The 21,109-nt window shown below is 37.8% G+C and overlaps 1 protein-coding gene across 1 annotated transcript; it reads right to left on the reverse strand.

Annotated features, from left to right (window-relative positions):
* Positions 1 to 3,868: 3,868 nt before the first annotated feature.
* LOC121386661 (lachesin-like) lies at positions 3,869 to 21,109 on the reverse strand. The gene is made up of 7 exons (XM_041517638.1): positions 20,956 to 21,109; positions 18,326 to 18,432; positions 15,909 to 16,158; positions 12,866 to 13,026; positions 10,732 to 10,933; positions 8,901 to 9,134; positions 3,869 to 4,392 (listed from the first exon to the last, which is right to left on the reverse strand). Exons 1-7 carry the CDS (start codon positions 21,002 to 21,004, stop codon positions 4,259 to 4,261), a joined length of 1,137 nt encoding a protein of 378 aa, XP_041373572.1. The 5' UTR covers positions 21,005 to 21,109; the 3' UTR covers positions 3,869 to 4,258.

Consider the following 21,109-nt stretch of genomic DNA (forward strand, 5'->3'; position numbering starts at 1 on the left):
TAGGCCTACCTGCCAGCCTTATGTCCGATGGCTTAACTACGACACCGTGGCTGAAAACTCAGGACAATCATTGAATGCAATCTTTAGTATACCGTCACACTGGTGTAGCGAGGATTTTTAGCTCGGGTGGGGGGGCTACCCACTATTGGGAGAGGGCAACCAACTACGTAGGCCTATGTATATATGATTTTATAAATTTAATATAATTTTTTTTGTAACAGGTTCGATTGGGAGCATGACTTCCGTACAACGCCCCCTCCCACACCCCGCCACTGCAGTTAGCGGTCAAAACCACCCCAGCCGGATAAAACGGTCGTGAGCGCGTAAGTCAAAACGGTCAGATTGCAACGTTCCTGACAAACAGGTCTCGGGTTAGCACATTTTCCCCGAATATCTGTATTATTTGTGCCCGAATTTGATGGGTTTTTTTCCAACACAAAGGGGTTAGTTGCCCGCCTGCCTCATACGCCTATGTTCTTAGCGTAATGTTTGTGAGTGGAACAGGGTAGATCAGTGGTGCACCCAACGTTTTATGAGGGGGGGGGGGGGGTAACCGTATGATCCACCACACCTTGGCAGAGCTGCAACTAGTATTTAAAACCCAAGCTGCAATAAATTTTATATTTTACAGAAGAAAAGAATACAAACACACTGTATTAAAAAGATACAATTTATTGTATAAAATGACTTAATAAACATGTAGTATGATGATAATGAATTATGTTACAAAGAAAATATACAAAGTGTCAATATCAATTAATTATTACTCAAATGTAAATAGAAAGTAATCCTTTTAATTCAATTTCATTCTAACAAAACTTTGAATGTATTGATACGAATACAAAGCATATATAAAAGCAAATTTAATAAAATGACTGAGCTAATGTATTGGAATGTATTTTAACAGTTAAAGTTTGTTTTTGTTTAACGACACCACTAGAGTACATTGATTAAGTGTTATAACAGTGACTTATTTGAAACAGTGTGGTACATTTTAAAAATGTTTCTACTGAAATCACCATAAAACTGAATGTTCGTAAAAATGTTTGATATGTAGTAAAACAAAGAACACTCTGCTGACCAGGAGACTAAAGAAGAAACCTGCACCATCAACAACATGGCTACTCCTATTATTTAACAGCAAGTTGTCTTTAATATGCAGTGTAGAATCACAAATCAACTTTACAAATACATTTATTGCATACCTGGTAATGTATATTGAATAGTTTGGATATAATGTTATCTGTCAAATATCACATTATTTTTAAATAGCATATACAGTTATTTGTCAAACTGTATTATAATGTTATCTGTCAAAGATCACATGCTATTTTTAAATAGCACATACTGTACTTCATTTGTTAAATAGCACATAATGTTATTTGTAAAATAGCACATATTTTATTTGTCAAACAGCACATATGTTGTCTAATAGTACACATTGTTATAAGAAAAGCAGATATCTTTAAGTAAAACAGAATACAGGCAATATAAAATGTACCGCATATTATGTTGAATTAATATAAAAAGTAGACTACATTTCATGTAAAATGGACTGCAGATTATAATGTTAAAGTAAAATAGAAAGTAAATTATCCAGTTAATGTAAAATGTACTGCAGACAATAATGTTAAAGTAAAATAGAAAGTATATTATCCAGATAATGTAAAATGTACTGCAGACAATAATGTTAAAGTAAAATAGAAAGTAAATTATCCAGTTAATGTAAAATGTACTGCAGACAATAATGTTAAAGTAAATTAGAAAGTAAATTATCCAGTTAATGTAAAATGTACTGCAGACAATAATGTCAAAGTAAAATAGAAAGTAAATTATCCAGTTAATGTAAAATGTACTGCAGACTATAATGTTAAAATAATATCGAATGAACATTCTAAGATACTATTTGGATGATCATATTTAACCAGGACTTTAGATCTTACTAATTTGAACACATCTTTGTTCTGTTTTCTGTTCTAAGCAAAACAAAGATTTTTTTAAAACACAGTAATGTTATTAACAGCTTCTGAAGAAATGTATATTTAAAAAAATGTGTTTCAAATTATTTTATTCTGATTACAGCTTAACATTTCAGAGATTTTGACCAGAATGATGTTCATACTATTTTAGTGCAACCTAAAGCCCTGCAAAGTACAGTTAATATTATTGAGAGCGTCTTAGGATGAAAACTGCCTACATTGTATATAAAATGATTGATATAATTGTTGTTACTATGTACAAATTCATGAAACATTGCTAAAAATATTAACTATTTTATTTGACTCTTGAAATAAAATTACAGGCACGGATCCAGGGGGGGGGGGGGGGGGGGGGTCTGGGGGTCCCCCCCCCCCCCCCCCCCCCCCCCGCTCGTGACCAACAAGCAGGATTTTGATGACGGGAATATACTTCAAATCCATCTAAAGCTATATTCAAATATGAAAATTTCCTATCGAGGGGGGGCCCTTCAAAGGCTCAAGACTGGACCCCCCCCCCTGCTAAAATTCCTGGATCCGCCCCTGAATTATCTACACTTATGACCACAAAGGAAACATTTAACAATTATATAACACTTACAGGGGAGGGGGCAGGGGAGCAAAGGGGACAGGTGATTACGAAATATATTACAAAACATTACATTGGGGGGGGGGGGGGGGGATTAAAAAATAGCTATTTTTTTAATGTCATTTTTAAATGGCTTGTAACTCTAGACAGCCTCTTCAATAAGAGTTAATCTGAATGGCAAAACCTTTATCATAATCAAAATCCTATCTCTGCACAAGGTAGAGACCAAAGGGTACTGGCAAGTCTGTAATCTTCTCTAGCATTACACTGCGAGATCGCAAAGTTGAGAGAGTTTAGTGAATTCGGCCCCGTTCTACGAAGTGATCTTAGCCCTAAGATCAACTTAATTGCATAGGGTAGCTATGTGCCTAAGGTAATCTTAGCCCTAAGATCAACTTAAGTGCATGGGTAGCTATGCGCCTAAGGTAATCTTAGCCCTAAGATCAACTTAAGTGCATAGGGTAGCTATGCGCCTACGGTAATCTTAGCCCTAAGATCAACTTAAGTGCATTGGGTAGCTATGCCCCTAAGGTAATCTTAGCCCTAAGATCAACTTAAGTGCATAGGGTAGCTATGCGCCTAAGGTAATCTTAGCCCTAAGATCAACTTAAGTGCATAGGGTAGCTATGCACCTAAGGTAATCTTAGCCCTAAGATCACTTCGTGGAATGGGGCCCTAAGCAACAATGCCATATGCAATACATCAACCAAATTATGACTCATAAATATGAATACTCCAAAGCCTGTTCCAAAGAATTTACTGAAGAAACTTCAATCTTTCATGGCTCATTTCCAATACAACAGGATGTTTTTTTCCAAAGAACATATTTTGCATGATTTGTATTAACTACACGTACAGGTAGTCTATACCCTTTTCAAGTACAAAGCTACCCGACAGTGGTAATGGATGAAATAAAATTGCATACATTTATTGCCCAGATAAAACCAATGCAATCTGATTAAAATTAGCTCTACTAGTCTACCAGTAGATCTAACTGCATTGCGTGGACTCCCATGTCTAGGTGACATTTCGTCTATAAATAACAATTTAAATATCGACCAATTACACTTCGCCTTTTATAGCGTTATTTGGGAGCATACAAATTCTAAAAATATCGGGCGAGACTATGCAATATGCGAACTTGTTGGTCTATTTCAACATTATAAAACAGGAGGAAAAGTGCAGTAATAAACTCTGGATTGTATACTAGCATAAACAGATTTTATGGCTATACCATCACGTTTTTTTTCTGTCTTGAAATGAATATTATATATAATTTTATATATAAATTAGTTTCCGGCATACTTCGTAATTCACCCAAATCATTTCATATACCCTCGGCATAATCCCGAATGTTCTCAAATTCTTTTCAAATCACTGGCATGATTCAGCAAGTAAGGTTTTGATTGGTTGAATGAAAGGTCAACTGGGCAGGAGCTCCAATGGGGTGCTGTTACATCCACAGGTAATAAACCACGCAATAGTAATTAACCAGTGGAGCTAATTTTAATTAGATTTAAACCAATGTTATTTGGTATAGTGCTACCTGTAATCTGCCATGTTTTTAGTTGTGCTACTCAGCACCTTTATTGTTGATTCATGACTTTTCAAAAGTGACGACAATAATCTGCAGATTGTAACTGACGACAATAATCTGCAGATTGTAACAAGATGATTCTGGATTCTATTAGGACTACCGATGGAAAAAGTACAGAGATGTAATATGCAGGAGACTGGAAGCGACGAGAACAAGCAGTGAAGATTTTATGTACACAGTATCTGAACTCGGCAGAGACGGACAGTTCGGTCCTTGACATTCTGTCGTTTCTGAAAGTAAAGAGAGAAAAAAACATACATTAATTCACTGAACACTATTCATAGATCAAGTTTTATTCATACACACTGAAGTTAAAGTTTGTTTTTATTAATTTAATGACATCACTAGAGCACATTGATTTTTTAAAGGGGACATTCCTGAGTTTGTTGCATTGTAAGATGATTCTGATTAATAAAATATTTCTACGATTAAACTTACATATTAAATATATTTTCTTGTTTAGAATATCAGTGGCTGTATATTCAATGTGTTTCAGGTCGTCTTAATATTTGTTAAGACGCCCAAACTGGATTTTGTCTTCAAATAATTTCGTACGTACGAAAAAAGTTTTTTCACGAAATAAAATGAAATTTAACCTAGTACAAATATTAGAATGATCAGAAACATGTTTAATATACAGCCACTAATATTTTATGCACAAAAATATATCTGATATGTAATTACAGTCGTAACATCTTAAACATTGCAGCAAAGTCAGGAATGTCCCTTTAATCAATGGCTTTTGGATGTCAAACATTTGGTAATTTTGACATATAGTCGGTCTTAAGAGAAAACCCACAACATTCTTTGATCATGAGCTAGGGATCTTTTATATGCAACATCCCATAGACAGGATAGCACATACCATGACCTTTGATTTACCAGTCGTGGTGCACTGGCTGGAATGAGAAATAGCCCAATCGAAAACACTAGTAGAATTTATCTGGGTTTTTTTTCATCTGCACAGTTTTAACACAATGCTATTATTTTATGTTTATCAAACCTCAGCACATTTTAAACTACAGCTGTTTGGTGTCTGACATATCAACATTTGGCTAACATGGATCACTATATGAACTAACCAACCAAAGTGATGGTTGCAGAGTTACTTCCCTTGTTATTTGAAGAATGCAGATCAACATCCAAAAAAATAAAAAGGTCCTCTTTTAAAAAACATTATAGTCCAGTCAAAATACGAAAAAAAAACCTTTACCCTGAACAAATTCCAAGAAAGCGTTTTATTGTTTTTTTTGGTAGTATTACATGTAGGGAAAAACATACTAAAAGTTTACCAAAATAGGGTTACCACAAAGGGTCCAAATGTGACGTCAAAGAATATGGCCGCCAAAGCTATAAAATGTTAAAGGCGACTCGCCTTTCAGTGTCTGGCAACACTGCATAGTTTTCTTTGTATGATTTCATTCATGACTGTAATAAATTGATTGCACTAATGTTTTTGTCGGTTCTAACGATTGATTTTTCTTTTTTTACAGAGCTGAGAATGATGGAAAGTCAAGAAACTTGCCCCTTATGCAGCCATGAAGTAGAAGATGACGGAGAAAGAGTGGTGATTGGTGCGAAAGGAGCTGAAGGGATCAATAAAGCCAGTATTGAGAGGGGCGTTAGCACTGTGGTAGCTGCTGGAGCGGTGGTGCACAAGAGATGTCGTATGAACTACATAAACAAGAAACAAATAGACTTGCATAAGAAAGCTACTTCCGTTCATCGTTCACCTACCAAGAGAGGTACACGGGTGTCTACTGGATCCTATGATAGCACGACGCAGTGTTTCTTCTGTGGACATGAAGTGGTGAAGACAAGGTCTAGTGCTGATTTCGATGACTATAGCTTTGTTAAAACGGAAGGATTTGTAAGGTCCATCTTGTCACAAAACAATAGACCCCGCTCTTTTGTTCCAAAGGTTTCTTGTGGTGTCTCAAACTGCTGATCTTTCCCTTGATGAGGTGATGGCCTATGAACTTTCACCATACCCACCATCCCTCTTTGAGGCAAAACATCTCTTACGCAAACCAAACAAAGCACACCTGATGGCTGCTATAAAAGAACAGAGTTCAGATGACGCAGTACTCAAGGATGTACCAGAAGTGGAACATAATGTTCTTGACGGAGGTTCTCTTCTCCATCGACTGAAGTGGTCAGAAGGAAAGACATATTGTTCAATTGCTGACGACTATGCATCTTTCACAGTAAAGCACTATGGTAAGGCTACGATAGTATTTGATGGTTACATTGGAGGACCAAACACTAAGGACATTACCCATCAGAGACGGCGCAAAAATCGAACAAGTAACAAAGTGAACATTGCTGAAGGAACGAAATTTTTTGGGAAAAAGGAGGATTTCCTTTCGAATGTGGAGAACAAACAGTCTCTTATCAATCTCATTTCACAACGCATGAAGGACAGAGGTTGCCACGTAATACAATCAGAGGGGGATGCAGATGTGGAGATTGTTAAGGCAGCAGTGTCAATGTCATCCAACAAAAGTACTAGTCTCATTGGCGAAGATACAGATCTATTGGTGTTGTTACTTCATCACGCGTCAACCAGCGATGGCAACAAGCTTTATTTCTACTCGGATAAAGGGAGTCCTGCAACAGTATACGACATTAAGGTTATGAAGAAGTTGCTTGGAAACGATGTCTGCAGTAGTCTTCTGTTCCTGCATGCATTCACGGGATGCGATACCACTTCCGCGGTTTTTGGAATCGGAAAAAAACTCGCTCTACACAAGGTTTTGAAGGGAGACTCTGTCTTAAATAGCTGTGCTAAGATGTTTTCCACACCTAAGAAAAACATAGCTGAGATTGAAGACGCTGGGTGTAAAGCGATGGTGGCATTGTTCGGGGGCAAACCTGGAGACAATCTGTCTGCAATGAGGTATTCTAGTCTCTGCCAAAAAGTTCGTTCAGCCAAAAGCTTTGTTACACCTGAACGACTGCCACCGACCTCCTCTGCAACGAAGTATCATGCCCTTCGGAGTTACCTCCAAGTGATGCTTTGGATGGACAATGGTGAGGCCATGGACACTACTGAATGGGGATGGGAATTGCAGAACAACAGTCTAGTTGCAGTGATGATGGATACTTCACCTGCGCCAGAAACACTTCTGAAAATAATTCACTGCAATTGTTCTCGTGGTTGTAGTACACTTCGGTGCACTTGCAAAAGACACGGACTTATCTGTTCACGGGTATGCGGACCATGTCAAGAAGGGCATTGTGACAATATGAGTGAGGAAGCCGTGTCTGATGATGAAAATAGTGACTATTGAACTGACACGGTTATTCAGTGATGAAGTAGGTCTTAAAATGCACTGTGTATTCTATAATTTTTAGAAATGTACATGTATGTCATGACGTCATGACCTTGCCTGTCCATGTAGTTAGTATAAAACTTTGTATAAATTTTTTTATATCAAAATATATAGTATAAAAAATGCAAACTCTTCTGTAACCTACAGCTACAGCTTTGAAATAAGGAAATATTGGTTATTTTTAGTGCGATGGCTGTCATCGTCTTATGACGTCATAGTTAGGACCTTTGTGGTGATCAATTTTTGGTAAACTTTTAGTATGTTGTTCCCCACATATAATAGTAATAAAAAAAATCATAAAACGTTTTCTTGGAATTTGTTCAGGGTCAAACCGTATTTTGACTGGACTATTATAAACTTTGGAAATTATATTATTAGTGACAAGCATTACCCCCCTACCAGGGTTTCTGCCAGAGGGTAAAATGGGTATGACACCATAACCAAATGTTTTGGCTTTTGTTTTTTAAATTTAAAGTTGACCGTTTGACAGAATTAATGACTGCTTCATCCTAACCCTAGACCTAACCCATTTTCAATCTGGGGGAGGCCCTCCATAACCCCTATAAACTGCAGTTGCATTCAGCACACACACACACACTGTAAATATTTAAATTCATGGCGCCATACCTAAAAGTTTCTTTCTGGCAGAAACACTGCCTACCACTCTCCTAAATCAAAGATAGTGATTTATTAATTTTCTCCTATATCAAGGATACCAGTAGTGATTTATTATTTTTCTAGAAAAATAATACAACAGCCAGTTGAGTGTACTTGTCAAGGAAGATGGATGTATTTGGGTTCCCAAGAGTCTAAATCCAAGAAAGGTTTTGATTTCAAGTCTTGCATTTCCGACCTTCTAAGCATAATAATGGAAAAGTCAGGGGGGGGGGGGGGGGGGGGGGGTGTGTGTTTATGGTCCCATGGACCTTCATGTTTTGCCATTCCACCTCCACTTCTGCAGACCCTGATACACGAAGAATGTGATGTAACTAAAGGTGATAACACACGATACGACTGCATCATAGCTGATTGCACAACAAAAAATTAACAGGTAATCAGGGCTCGAAATTAATACCGCCCATCTCCAATAAGTGCTGGCTCTGCGATCGTTTTGAAATGAATAAGTGGCCAGGGTGCTTATTAGAGGAAATATGGTATGCAGTACTTAACTGTTTATTTTCTTTGTTAATCTAATCTTAGCTAATGTACCACTGGACTACAAGTCAGGAGGGGGGCATGATCCCATGGACCCTCATTGAAAATTATTTCACTTGGGACATAAACATGATAAAAAATGGGACGCCATTTAATATCCTATAATAATGTTTACATTGGACTGGGGAATTTCCAGCAATCTAATCTCAGCTAAGGAACCTAATGAAGTGAGTCAGTTTGAGACTCACCAAACAAGGTGATAGTGGCCATGTTGGTGCCCTTGCTGTTGGTGGCGATACAGAAGTAGGTGGTGTAGTCATTGGCCTGGACGTTCTTCACCTTCAGCGTGTACCACTGCTCGCCCGACATCAGGTTCTGATTGTCCGTCGTCTGCTTGTTGAAATCAAACTTGTCGTCGTCGTTGATCTGCGCACGGCCGTTGTTCACCACTCTCTCCCACCTCACACTCGGGGAGGGGTAACCTGCAAGTTCATCAGTGATAATTAACAATTTAATGTATGTTGTCTTTATGTACACTTGAAAAGAAAACCCAAACACAAAATATTTACATCAATTTTATCATTGATAATTATAATCGACTTTCGCCAACCGATCAACTTTTAATTACACAATAAGGCCGGGGAAAAAAACAGTTGGTCTGCGGTCAGAACAAAGTTACAGAATTGATGCAGCAGGGCTCTAAACAGCCGGTGGCCAGGTCGCCAAATGCGACCAATGTCCCGTTTGGGCAACTTACATATTAAAAAATAATGGCGTTAGTCACCCAAATAATATTATTTGATCGATCTTCTTTAGAGCTATAACATATGAGCCACTATTAATATTTGTATTGCATATATTTATTCCACATTAAAATCTTGCTTGTGGTTCGCTTACCATAATTTTTTCGCCCGTGCAGTATTTTGTTTTTTATTGCATGTACAAAAGGTTGGTCTATTTAGGGTGTTTTTGTTTTACATCCTCCTCATCTGCCTTGGTCCATCTTCAATGGCCATGGTGCCCCCTCCTTTCCCTTGGTACCCTAAACATTTTCCTAAACAGAGGGTTCTGTACAAGCCACAGGTTACTCATAGTATACAAAAATCAACATCATACCGCAGGAAATAAATGTTTAAAATGTTGACACGCGAGGTTAAAATCGATGCATGCATGAGGTCAAAATCGACGCATGCATGAGGTCAAAATTGTTTGGCCGTATACAAGCTTCAGAAGGAAACAGATGTTAAAATCTGAGAAGCACGTCATAAAATTACAATCCGAGAAGCAGGTCATGAAATTACAATCCGAGAAGCAGGTCATGAAATTACAATCCGAGAAGCAGGTCATGAAATTACAATCCGAGAAGCAGGTCATGAAATTACAATCCGAGAAGCAGGTCATGAAATTACAATCCGAGAAGCAGGTCATGAAATTACAATCCGAGAAGCAGGTCATGAAATTACAATCCGAGAAGCAGGTCATGAAATTACAATCCGAGAAGCAGGTCATGAAATTACAATCCGAGAAGCAGGTCATGAAATTACAATCCGAGAAGCAGGTCATGAAATTACAATCCGAGAAGCAGGTCATGAAATTACAATCCGAGAAGCAGGTCATGAAATTACAATCTGAGAAGCAGGTCATGAAATTACAATCCAAAAAGCAGGTCATGAAATTACAATCCGAGAAGCAGGTCATGAAATTACAATCTGAGAAGCAGGTCATGAAATTACAATCTGAGAAGCAGGTCATGAAATTACAATCTGAGAAGCAGGTCATGAAATTACAATCTGAGAAGCAGGTCATGAAATTACAATCTGAGAAGCAGGTCATGAAATTACAATCCGAGAAGCAGGTCATGAAATTACAATCTGAGAAGCAGGTCATGAAATTACAATCCAAAAAGCAGGTCATGAAATTACAATCCGAGAAGCAGGTCATGAAATTACAATCTGAGAAGCAGGTCATGAAATTAAGACTCCTTTTTTCAATTATTACTCATAATATAACTGCCCCCTTCTCCACCCCACCCCCCCCCCTCCCTCCTTATGGGGCTTGGAGTCTATGTAATCCTCCCACCTTGTACAATACACTCAAGTTTTGCGTGGAATCGTCGGTTCTGTGCCTGGCCGACTGAATCTTGAACAACTCGGACCGTGGGTGCATCGAATACTAGAACCTGGGCGAGGTGCTGGGCTGGCGGTCGTATGTTGTTGTCGGCAACACAGCGATACACCCCACCCATTTTAACAGTCACGTTTTTAAGCTGCAGGACTTCTCCCTGGAAATGAGAAAAATCACAATAACTTAGTATGGTACTGCAATATTGTTACCACAAATTTAGTTCTACAAAATCATAAAAACATGGTGAACAAACTTTATTTAGTGTGTATGTGCAAGTAAAATGTGTTTGAACAAGGGGATCAGTCATTGGTTTTTTTAACTATAGCAGGGAGCAGTCACTGTTTCATAATAATATAGACTTGTATACTACATATATTATTAACATGGCCCAGGCAAAGCAAACTATCTATCCATATTATGAAAAGTTTGTTTTGTTTAACTATAGCAGGGAGCAGTCATTGTTTCATAATAATATAGACTTGTATACTACATATATTATTAACATGGTCCAGGCAAAGCAAACTATCCATCCATATTACGAAAAGTTTGTTTTGTTTAACTATAGCAGGGAGCAGTCATTGTTTCATAATAATATAGACTTGTATACTACATATATTATTAACATGGTCCAGGCAAAGCAAACTATCCATCCATATTATGAAAAGTTTGTTTTGTTCAACACCACCACTAGAGCATATTGATATATTAATCAACGGCTATAATATTGGATGTCAAACATTTGGTCATTTTGACATATAGCCTTAGAGAGGAAACCCGATCTTTTATATGCACCATCCCAGAGACAGGATAGCACATACCACGACCTTTGATATATTATAACAGTCATGGTTCACTGGCTCATCGTTGCCGTCGTTAAGTTTGAGCCCTGTACTGTTTTATGTATTTAACACACTTAAGTTTATTCCACAAACTGACAAAGAAATTAAGATGGTGACCATGCTATATTTAGTCACAAATTATTCGGGAAACCTCTATCATTGTCCAGTACAAGACTTTTCAAAATTATCATGCTTGAGTTAATTATGGAAAGATTATGCATGGGATCGACTAGTTTGTAGTTATTTATATAATGTTACCCCTAGCTTGTTTTAGCATGGTGCAGCACCATGCCTCAGTAGTCTAGCACCATCTTGCCTTAATCAGTGCCATGCTGCCTTGAGATTAAACAAGCCTTTTTCAATAATTAATTCTAAAATTGCCTTTATAAAACACCCAAAAAGGTATTATTAATTAATAAAATATGCCTTTTATATCTTTTGCCATTCATTTATTAAAGCAAGCACATAAATTACATTAATGTTTATTTCAATTAATTTTTGTGTATTCTTAATGAAAAACAAGTGCCCCGAAAATGGTGAGAATGCCCCAAAAGTGTTTGATCTACCATGCCATGCCTAATTTCTAGGGAAATCACTAGTATTACAAATAAATTTGAGAAGTGAAAATCTGTGTGACCCATTTATCGGTTACGCAGAAATAAATGTATGTAACCCATTTCCTTTTGTATAACCAGTTTTATCATGTAAATGATGCTCAAAATTTTGCACAAACAAAAATAGATTACCACAGAGGGAGGGAGGGAGGGGAGGGAGAGAGAGAGAGAGAGAGAGGAGAGAGAGAGAGAGAGAGAGAGAGAGAGAGAGAGAGAGAGAGAGAGAGAGAGTGAATGAGAGAGAGAGAGAGAGAGAGAGAGGGGGAGGAAGAGGGAGAGAGAGAGAGAGAGGTAAAATTAGATTTGTGAGAGCCACGTGCAAACGAAACAACAGTTCTCAGAATATTCAGAAGCCTGAAAATATTGTAGTTTCAACTTTGACATTTGACCTTTAAATATTGTCCAATACATACCCTGGACTGTGCGGCCCATGTTTTTTTGTGTATTTTTAATGAAAAACAAGTGCCCCAAAAATGGTAAGAATGCCCCAAAAGTGTTTAATAAACCATGTCAGAGAGGGGGGAGAGAGAGAGAGGTACAGTTAGATTTGTGCGAGCAACGTGCAAACAAAACAACAGAACTCACAATATCCAGAAGCCTGAGAATATAAACCATTAAGCATTGTCTAATACAAACCCTGGACTGTGCGGCCCCCGTTGGTAGCCACCCACCGTCAGACCGAACCCATGTGATGTTGGGATGAGGTATCCCTGTCGCTTTACACAACAACTGACTGTTATCGTTTTGGTCCACTATCAGTACCGTAGTTGTCTCCCCTGGCCTGATGGCTGGTTGAACTGAAATAATATAATATTCATATTGGACTATAAAGGCTAGTAGGTACAGGGTAAGTTCTTAAGGGGTCAGTGAGGCCACTAGACCCTCTTCTCTCTCATTAACCACTAACCAACTAACAGCTAACCCACTGCCCTGGACAGACAGCCTAGATAGCTAAAGTGTGTGCCCAGGACAGCGTGCTTGAACCTTAAAGGGACACACCCTAGTTACGTTTATTTGTTAACCATTACGGCGTTGTTTTTCGCTATTAAACCCCATTTTTCACAAATAAAATTGCACTTTACTTACATTTTATTATTTAGAATACACATTTCCATTCACCTGAAGTGCTTTTTGGTAATCCTGATGTTTGTAAAACCACGAAATGCTTTTTTTGCATTTTTTCACAAAACATGTTGTCGAGAAAAAAACGTTAAGCAAGCGAGGTCCAATCTATTTTTAATGTCACAGACGTTGGTATATCACGTGACCGTTATCATTTTGGTTCGGTTTGTTTTCTCGTGCATGGTTCGCGCAATAAACATCCGATTTGTTGTTGTTCATTTGTGAGATTTTTCTTCACAGTTCGTGAACATTTTCAGTAACAATAAAGTTCAGACAAGTAAGTGTCTCAATACAAAACGTTACAAACCCTTAAAACCAATAATTTTGCTAAGTCTTACGATATCTGGAGAGGGGATACAACCAGGACAGAACAGTTGGAACATGTCCAGGAGAGGTGAAACGAACGCACCCAAAGTCGGTGAAATTTGTCGTGACGTAGGCATTGTTGTGCTTCTACCGGTGACATCAGAATACTAACTTTCAAAATTATTTCAAGCAATTGGGACATGGGGATTCCCATGGTATTTATCGATATAAAACCTGCTTTTTCACTCCATTTGATAAAAACGTGATCTAAGTGTGTTACAGGTTTGTAGATTAACCAAATTATAATTTATTTTCGCTGGATGGAACTAGGGTGTGCGGCTTTAACTGGACATAAGTTGAAATCAAATACATTCATATATATATATATCTTTTTCATTAATTGGTATTCCAATATTGTGTCCATTTCCAATTCAAACACCCTCGTGTGTGGTCCATACGGTTACACACCACCATTAATTACTCCATGCATTTCAATACAAGTTCAATGTCAGAATATATTCTGTGAAAAATACAACACTGTCGAGAGGGTCATGTGACTACTCATTTTAGGGAGTGCTCTCAACTGACAAGTATCGTGAAAAAAATCAACAGAAAGAAAGAAAGTGTTTTATTTAACGACGCACTCAACACATTTTATTTACGGTTATATGGCGTCAGACATGGTTAAGGACCACAGATTTCTTTTTAGAGGAAACCCGCTGTCGCCACATAGGCTACTCTTTTACAACAGGCAGCAAGGGATCTTTTATTTGTGCTTCCCACAAGCAGGATAGCACAAACCATGGCCTTTGTTGAACCAGTTATGGATCACTGGTCGGTGCAAGTGGTTTACACCTACCCATCGAGCCTTGCAGAGCACTCACTCAGGGTTTGGAGTCGGTATCTGGATTAAAAATCCCATGCCTCGACTGGGATCCGAACCCAGTAATTACCAGCCCGTAATTTTCACTTAATGCCTGATCACAGCATCGTGTTGCTGTTATACAAGTTGCCATCAATTCGTACTATATATATATATAACAAGTTACTTCAAATCAATGGAAGACAATCTAGGTGTAAGCATCAAAGAAAGATTTCAAAAAGCGTATCAGAATTTTGTAGTATTTTATTTTTATGAGGAAATATTTCCTAAAATGGACTATAATAAGCTGCTACAGCAAGTAACAATACAATAAATAGTGGTGTGTTGCCACAACTATATAACAGTACTTAAAATGTGTTGAGTGCATCATTAAATAAAATTTTCCTTCCTTCCTTCTTATCAATTTCACCATAGCTGGTCAAACGCTGTGGTATGTGATTTCCTGTCTGTGGAAAAGTGCAAATAAAAAATCCCTTGCTGCATTAGGAAAAATGTTGCAGGTTTGACATCAAAAAGCAGATGATTAATTAATTTATGTGCTCCAGTGGTGTCATTAAACAAACCAAACTTTAACTTTCCTATCAATTTTGAGCTTCAAACACGTTTGTTTTGTTTAACAACACTACTAGAGCACATTGATTTATTAATCATCGGCTGTTGGATGTGAAACGTTTGGTCATTTTGACATATAGTCTTAGAGAGGAAACCTGCTACATCTTTTCATTTGTAGCAAGGGATCTTTTATATGCACCATCCCACAGACAGGTTAACACATACCACAGCCTTTAATATACTAGTCGTGGTGCACTGGCTGGAACAAAAATTAACCCAATGGGCCCACGGATGTTTGTTGTGCAATCGGCTATTCTTGTATGATACAGTCGTATCGTGTGTTATCACCTTTAGTTACATCACATTCGGACTGATTGGGTTTTCTGTTGTTCCAACCAGTGCACCAAGACTGGTGAAAGGATTCAGGGCCCAGTTTCACAAAACATCGTAAGCCTAGTTTTGCACATGAACATAAATCTACGACTAAACCACAATTCTTATTTTATTATAGTACGATACTTACAACAAATATAGTTAAAAATACCTATATTTCATTTTGTCCTTAAAAGTTAGATTTTCCATAATGATCTTTTTTTTGTGTGAAACAGATGCCAAACACTTGTAAATTATGTATGTTCGGTATAACTGCTAGTCACAGATGTAAACTTACGATGTTTTGTGAAATTGCCCCCAGGCTCTTAGGAACTCCAATATCCATCTCCCTTGCCAAATACACTTCATGAGCATCAAGCGAGTGCTTTACTACTGGGCTATGTCCCGCCCCTTGAGTTTGAAAACGAAAATGTGGGAATTTACCTTGGACAGTGAGAATGCCGACTTTCGATGGCCACTCCTTGGGTTCCCTCCCCTGGATTCTCACAAGACACTTGTAGTAACCCGCATTCTGTTCGCGGAGTCGTCGTACGATCAACATGAACGTGATTCGGTTCTCCGACGGCCGGATTTTAACCTCGTACTTCCGCAGTCCCCCGACGATCTCATTGTCAAGGTCAATCGTGTCATCCTTACTAATCGTCTGACTCGTGTTCACGTGGATCCACAACACCTAGAGAAAAACGAGATACACACGATTAAATGTCTATACATTTTCTTTAAAGGAACAGTCCTGTGTTTACAACCACTGTAAAACATGTCGGACCAATAGAGCCTTTCTGATGACGTAACATACAAATTAAATACATTTTCTTGTTTAAAATATCAATGTCTGAATTTACACGGTGTTTGTTCTTGTACCAATGCTTGTAGTAGCCCAGACTGGATTGTACCTCCCAATAATTTCATAGGTATGAAAAAATATATATCATGAATTAAAAGCAAAAACTAAGTACTACAAACCTTAGTATATGACCACAAACACATTCGATATACAAACACTGGTATTCTAAACAAGAGTAGTCGCCAACAAGGCTCTGTTATGGCAAACATCTTACAATGGATGCAAACTCAGGACAGTCCCTTTAATGAAAACCTATGCATTTAACATGCAGAGCTAAAGCAATGTGCCGAATTGAATGTCTCACCTACCACTGTGAACAGTGGCAGGGCCTTTGCTAATTGGGAGGGGGACAGTTGATGTTTTTAAGTATGTAACCTCCCTGAAATGGATGCAAAATGGTGTTACAAGACTCTAGATTTTAAAATTTCCTTGGGGAGCATGCCTCCAGATGCATTAGTGTATTGCACCTTCCATGTTAATTTGATCCAAGAATTAATCTGTCCCCCTCCCCTTCCCCCATACACCCCAAAACAAATCCTAGCTGTGGAAATTTTTTGTTTATTCCTGTCAATATTGTGGTATCTGCCCGTTTCTTTAAAGAGATTATGGGAACATATCAAAATATGTTTGTATTTCAGGGCAATCGGTTTCGGAAGATAATGCTGTAAGCAATAATTATTAACAACGAAGTTGCCGTGTTACTAGGAAAATTGACTAATCACCTGTTTAGATGGTCAATGAGGGGATGATCAGAGCGATTGAATTTTAATTAACTGTACATACAATAAAAACGGCAACAGAGTTCGAGATTAAAAGTTTTGGGCAGTATCCCAGTTGGATACTAACAATTCAAAAGCTGGTATCCCACCTGATAATTTAGTATCCCACTTAAATGAAATTCATAAATAACATCATACCAAATTTGGACGACACCGTTCTCGTTCCCAATCTATTGCTACACCGCAATCAAAATCGCAGAATTCGTGAAATTCGCAATCAAACGGAATTGGCAAAAATAGTTGCTGCATCTATTTTTACGTACTATTGACATAAATTAATATTTAGCAGTAATCAATAAGTGTTTCTGACATTACTAACGATAAACCTACCTATATCAATTTTCTGCAGATGTGGAATCGATCAATATCTCAAATAAAATTTGAAGGGAGGAAACATCCAACAAGAACAATAGCGATTTAGCGGTTCCTAGCATTAGACTGAGTACGAGTTGGGGGAGATATTGTTACAGCATAGCATTAGACTGAGTAAGAGCTCAAAAATACTGTTACTTAACTTCACCAGTAAATGACGACTTTCACTGTTTCAGCAAAAAATAAAAATGCAGGATTAATAAAACCAAGAACCTTATATGGTATCCTGGTGGGATACTGGGTTCTTGAAGTCTGGTATCCAAAATTAAATTCTGGTATCCCCGGGATACCATTAATCTCGAACACTGGGCAATGAAGTGTCATATAGTCATATGGGTATTATCATCAACTGATTTAAAAGAAAGAAAGAAATGTTTTATTTAATGACGCACTCAACACATTTTATTTACGGTTATATGGCGTCAGACATATGGTTAAGAAGTTTAAAGAACCAGACAGATTTTGAGAGGAAACCCGCTGTCGCCACTACATGGGCTACTCTTTCCGATTAGCAGCAAGGGATCTTTTATTTGTGCTTCCCACAGGCAGGATAGCACAAACCATGGCCTTTGTTGAACCAGTTATGGATTTACACCTACACACTGAGCCTTGTGGAGCACTCAATCAGGGTTTGGAGTCGGTATCTGGATTTAAAATCTCATGCCTCGACTGGGATCCAAACCCAGTACCTTCCAGCCTGTAGACCGATGGTCTAACCATAACGCCAACCGAGGTCGGTAAAAAAATAAAAATAACAACCAATAACAATCAGTTACTGCATTTCAGGCTTCCACCCATTATACACCATGAGTGCAGAAAATCATCCCAACTTCTGTGTTACTCACGACGTTGTTCTGCTTGTTGACGACTGTGCAGTTCAGACGAGCGGTCCGACCAACAGGCTTCACTTCCGGCCAAATCTCATCTACAATCTCCGGGTCCTGACATCGCACTGGGGAAAAAAAAAATAAAAATAATTGTTTAGTTTTATTACAAGACAGGCATGATAATAAAAAAAGCAGCTTCTGTTCTAACAGTTCACCCCAGACCAATAAAAAATGCAATGGACCATCATCCTTTCTCTTTCACAAGCTACACTTACTAGTACAGTAGTCCAGTGTGTAGGATGAAATTAGCTTTTTATTTGTTTCCAGTTGCAACTCCTCTGAATTCAACTGGTTCCCATGACTGGTATGTACTGTCCTGTCTGTGGGGAAAAGTTGAAGTTTTTTTTTTTAATGTCACCACTAGAGAACATTATTTAATAATTATAGGTAATTGGATGCCAAACATTTGGTAATTCCCACATATACTACATGGCTTCTAGATTCTAGTAGCCCCACTCCCATGGCTAATGATATTCAACGTTGGGCTAGTAAATAACTACTATTGCCATGCCCGATGGTTAGTGGAATTTTTTTTTAAATGTTGCAGTTACGTCTCTTTTGTAAATATGAATATCCTGTTGGGCTAGTAAATAACTACTATTGCCATTTTTTTTTTAAATGTTGCAGTTAAGACTGTTTTGTAAATATGAATATCCTGTCCCCATCCCAACCCCCCAATGTTAGTGTTTTAAAGCTATATATCCCTCTCTAGGTGACATATCTCATTATTACTATTATTTAGTAAAGTTGTATTAACTTAAAGAAAAGTAGGGCTAGTGAATTTTTAATGGTATCTAGTACATTTTAAAAATCACTGATCACATGGCTAGTGGATTTAATAAAAATTCTAGAAGCCCTGCTATTATAGTCTTAGAGATGAAACATGCTACATTTTTTCATTAGTAGCAAGGGATCTTTTATAAATGCACCATCTTACATTCGTGGAACACCATCTTAATTCTTAGTCGGGAAATAGCACACTGGGCCCACTGATGTGGATCATACCTAGACCGACATCAAGCGAGCACTTTACCACGATAAAATGAGCTGTCATAATCCAGCAGTCACCTGCAGTAATCGTCTTTTTTTGTTAAACTGCATTAAAATTTATAAAACTATCCATCCAATATGGCTTAGCCCCAGTAATATAAAATTCTGGCTACGCACTGTTGTATAATTCAAACCCTGCAGATGGAACTTGCACTGAGGTATGAAAGGTAATGTTTTATTTAACGACGCACTCAACACATTTTATTTACGCTTTTATGGCGTCGGACACATGGTTATGGACCACACAGATATTGAGGAAACCCGCTGTCGCCACTTCAGGGGCTACTCTTTTCGGCCAGCAGCAAGGGATCTTTTATATGCACCATTCCACACAGGATAGCACATACCACAGCCTTTGATATACCAGTCATGGTGCACTGGCTGGAACTAAAAATAGTCCAATGGGCCCACTAACAGGGATCGATCATAGACCGACCGCGCATCAAGTGAGCACTTTACCCGAGGGACAATCCTGAGTTTTAGGCGATTGTTAAGCTGTTGTCAATCAACAAAGACTTTTTAATAACTGTAATCACGTTAAATATATTTTTCTAAATAAAATATTAGTGACTATATATTAAACGTGTTTCTGATCGTCCTAATGGTTGTACTAGGTCAATCTTGATATTATTCCCTAATACATGTATATACTTTTTCATATGTACAAAATTATTGGGATACCAAATCCCAATCTGATTAAGATTAGCTCTAATGGGTCTACCAGTAGATCTAACAGCATTGCGTGGACTCCCATGTCCAGGTGACATACAAATTCTAAAAATATAGGGCGAGACTATTTATGCAATAGGTGAACTTGTTGGTCTATTGCAACATTGAAAAATCAGGGGGAAAAGTGCAGTAATAAACTCTGGATTGTATACTAGTAGCCTATAAACAGATATTATGGCTATACCATCATGGGAGGGGGGGTGTTTCATCTTGAAACTAATTTTATATAAAATTTTATATTGCAATTAGTTTCCGGCATACTTCGTAATTCAAATGAATCATTTCGTAACGGGCTGCTGTTAGATCCACATGTAATAGTGGAGCTAATTTTAATTAGATTGACCAAATCCAGTTTGGCCTACTTACAAATATTATGACGACCAGAAACACATTGAATATACAGACACTGATATTCTAAACAAGAAAATATATTTAATATGTAAGTTTGATATTTTACTAGTCAGAAACATCTTACAATGCAGCAAACTCTGGAATGTCTCTTTAACAGATTTGCTTCCCAGAAATGTTTCACAGATGATTTAATTGATTAGTCCCCTATTTTAATTGCTACAAACGCAGGATCATTCATTATGTTTATAAAAAATCAAACATATTAAAACTTTTAATTTCTCTATTTGTTTTAAACAACCACGACCATAAGGGCTTCATGGACACTACAAACTACACAGGTAATCGTGGCCGCCATTTTATTGAGGAAATGACTGCCGCAGTCTCGAAAGGCCCTGCCCAGGTGTGACTCTGAAGATCAAAGCGTTTTAAGTCATGCACCTGTTAATTAATTGTCTCACCTGTTACGATTATCGTCACTAGGACGCCTGCAATCAACCATTTATACATTGTTTAAACTTTGTTGTTCAATTCTACACCTTCATATTCACTTCTCAGGTATGTTACCTGACCCAGATAACAGGTATAAATGCAAAATGTTTTGAGTAGTCTGAA

Source organism: Gigantopelta aegis, chromosome 12 (assembly GCF_016097555.1).
Source record: "Gigantopelta aegis isolate Gae_Host chromosome 12, Gae_host_genome, whole genome shotgun sequence".
In the NCBI taxonomy this organism is placed as follows: Eukaryota; Metazoa; Mollusca; class Gastropoda; order Neomphalida; family Peltospiridae; genus Gigantopelta; species Gigantopelta aegis.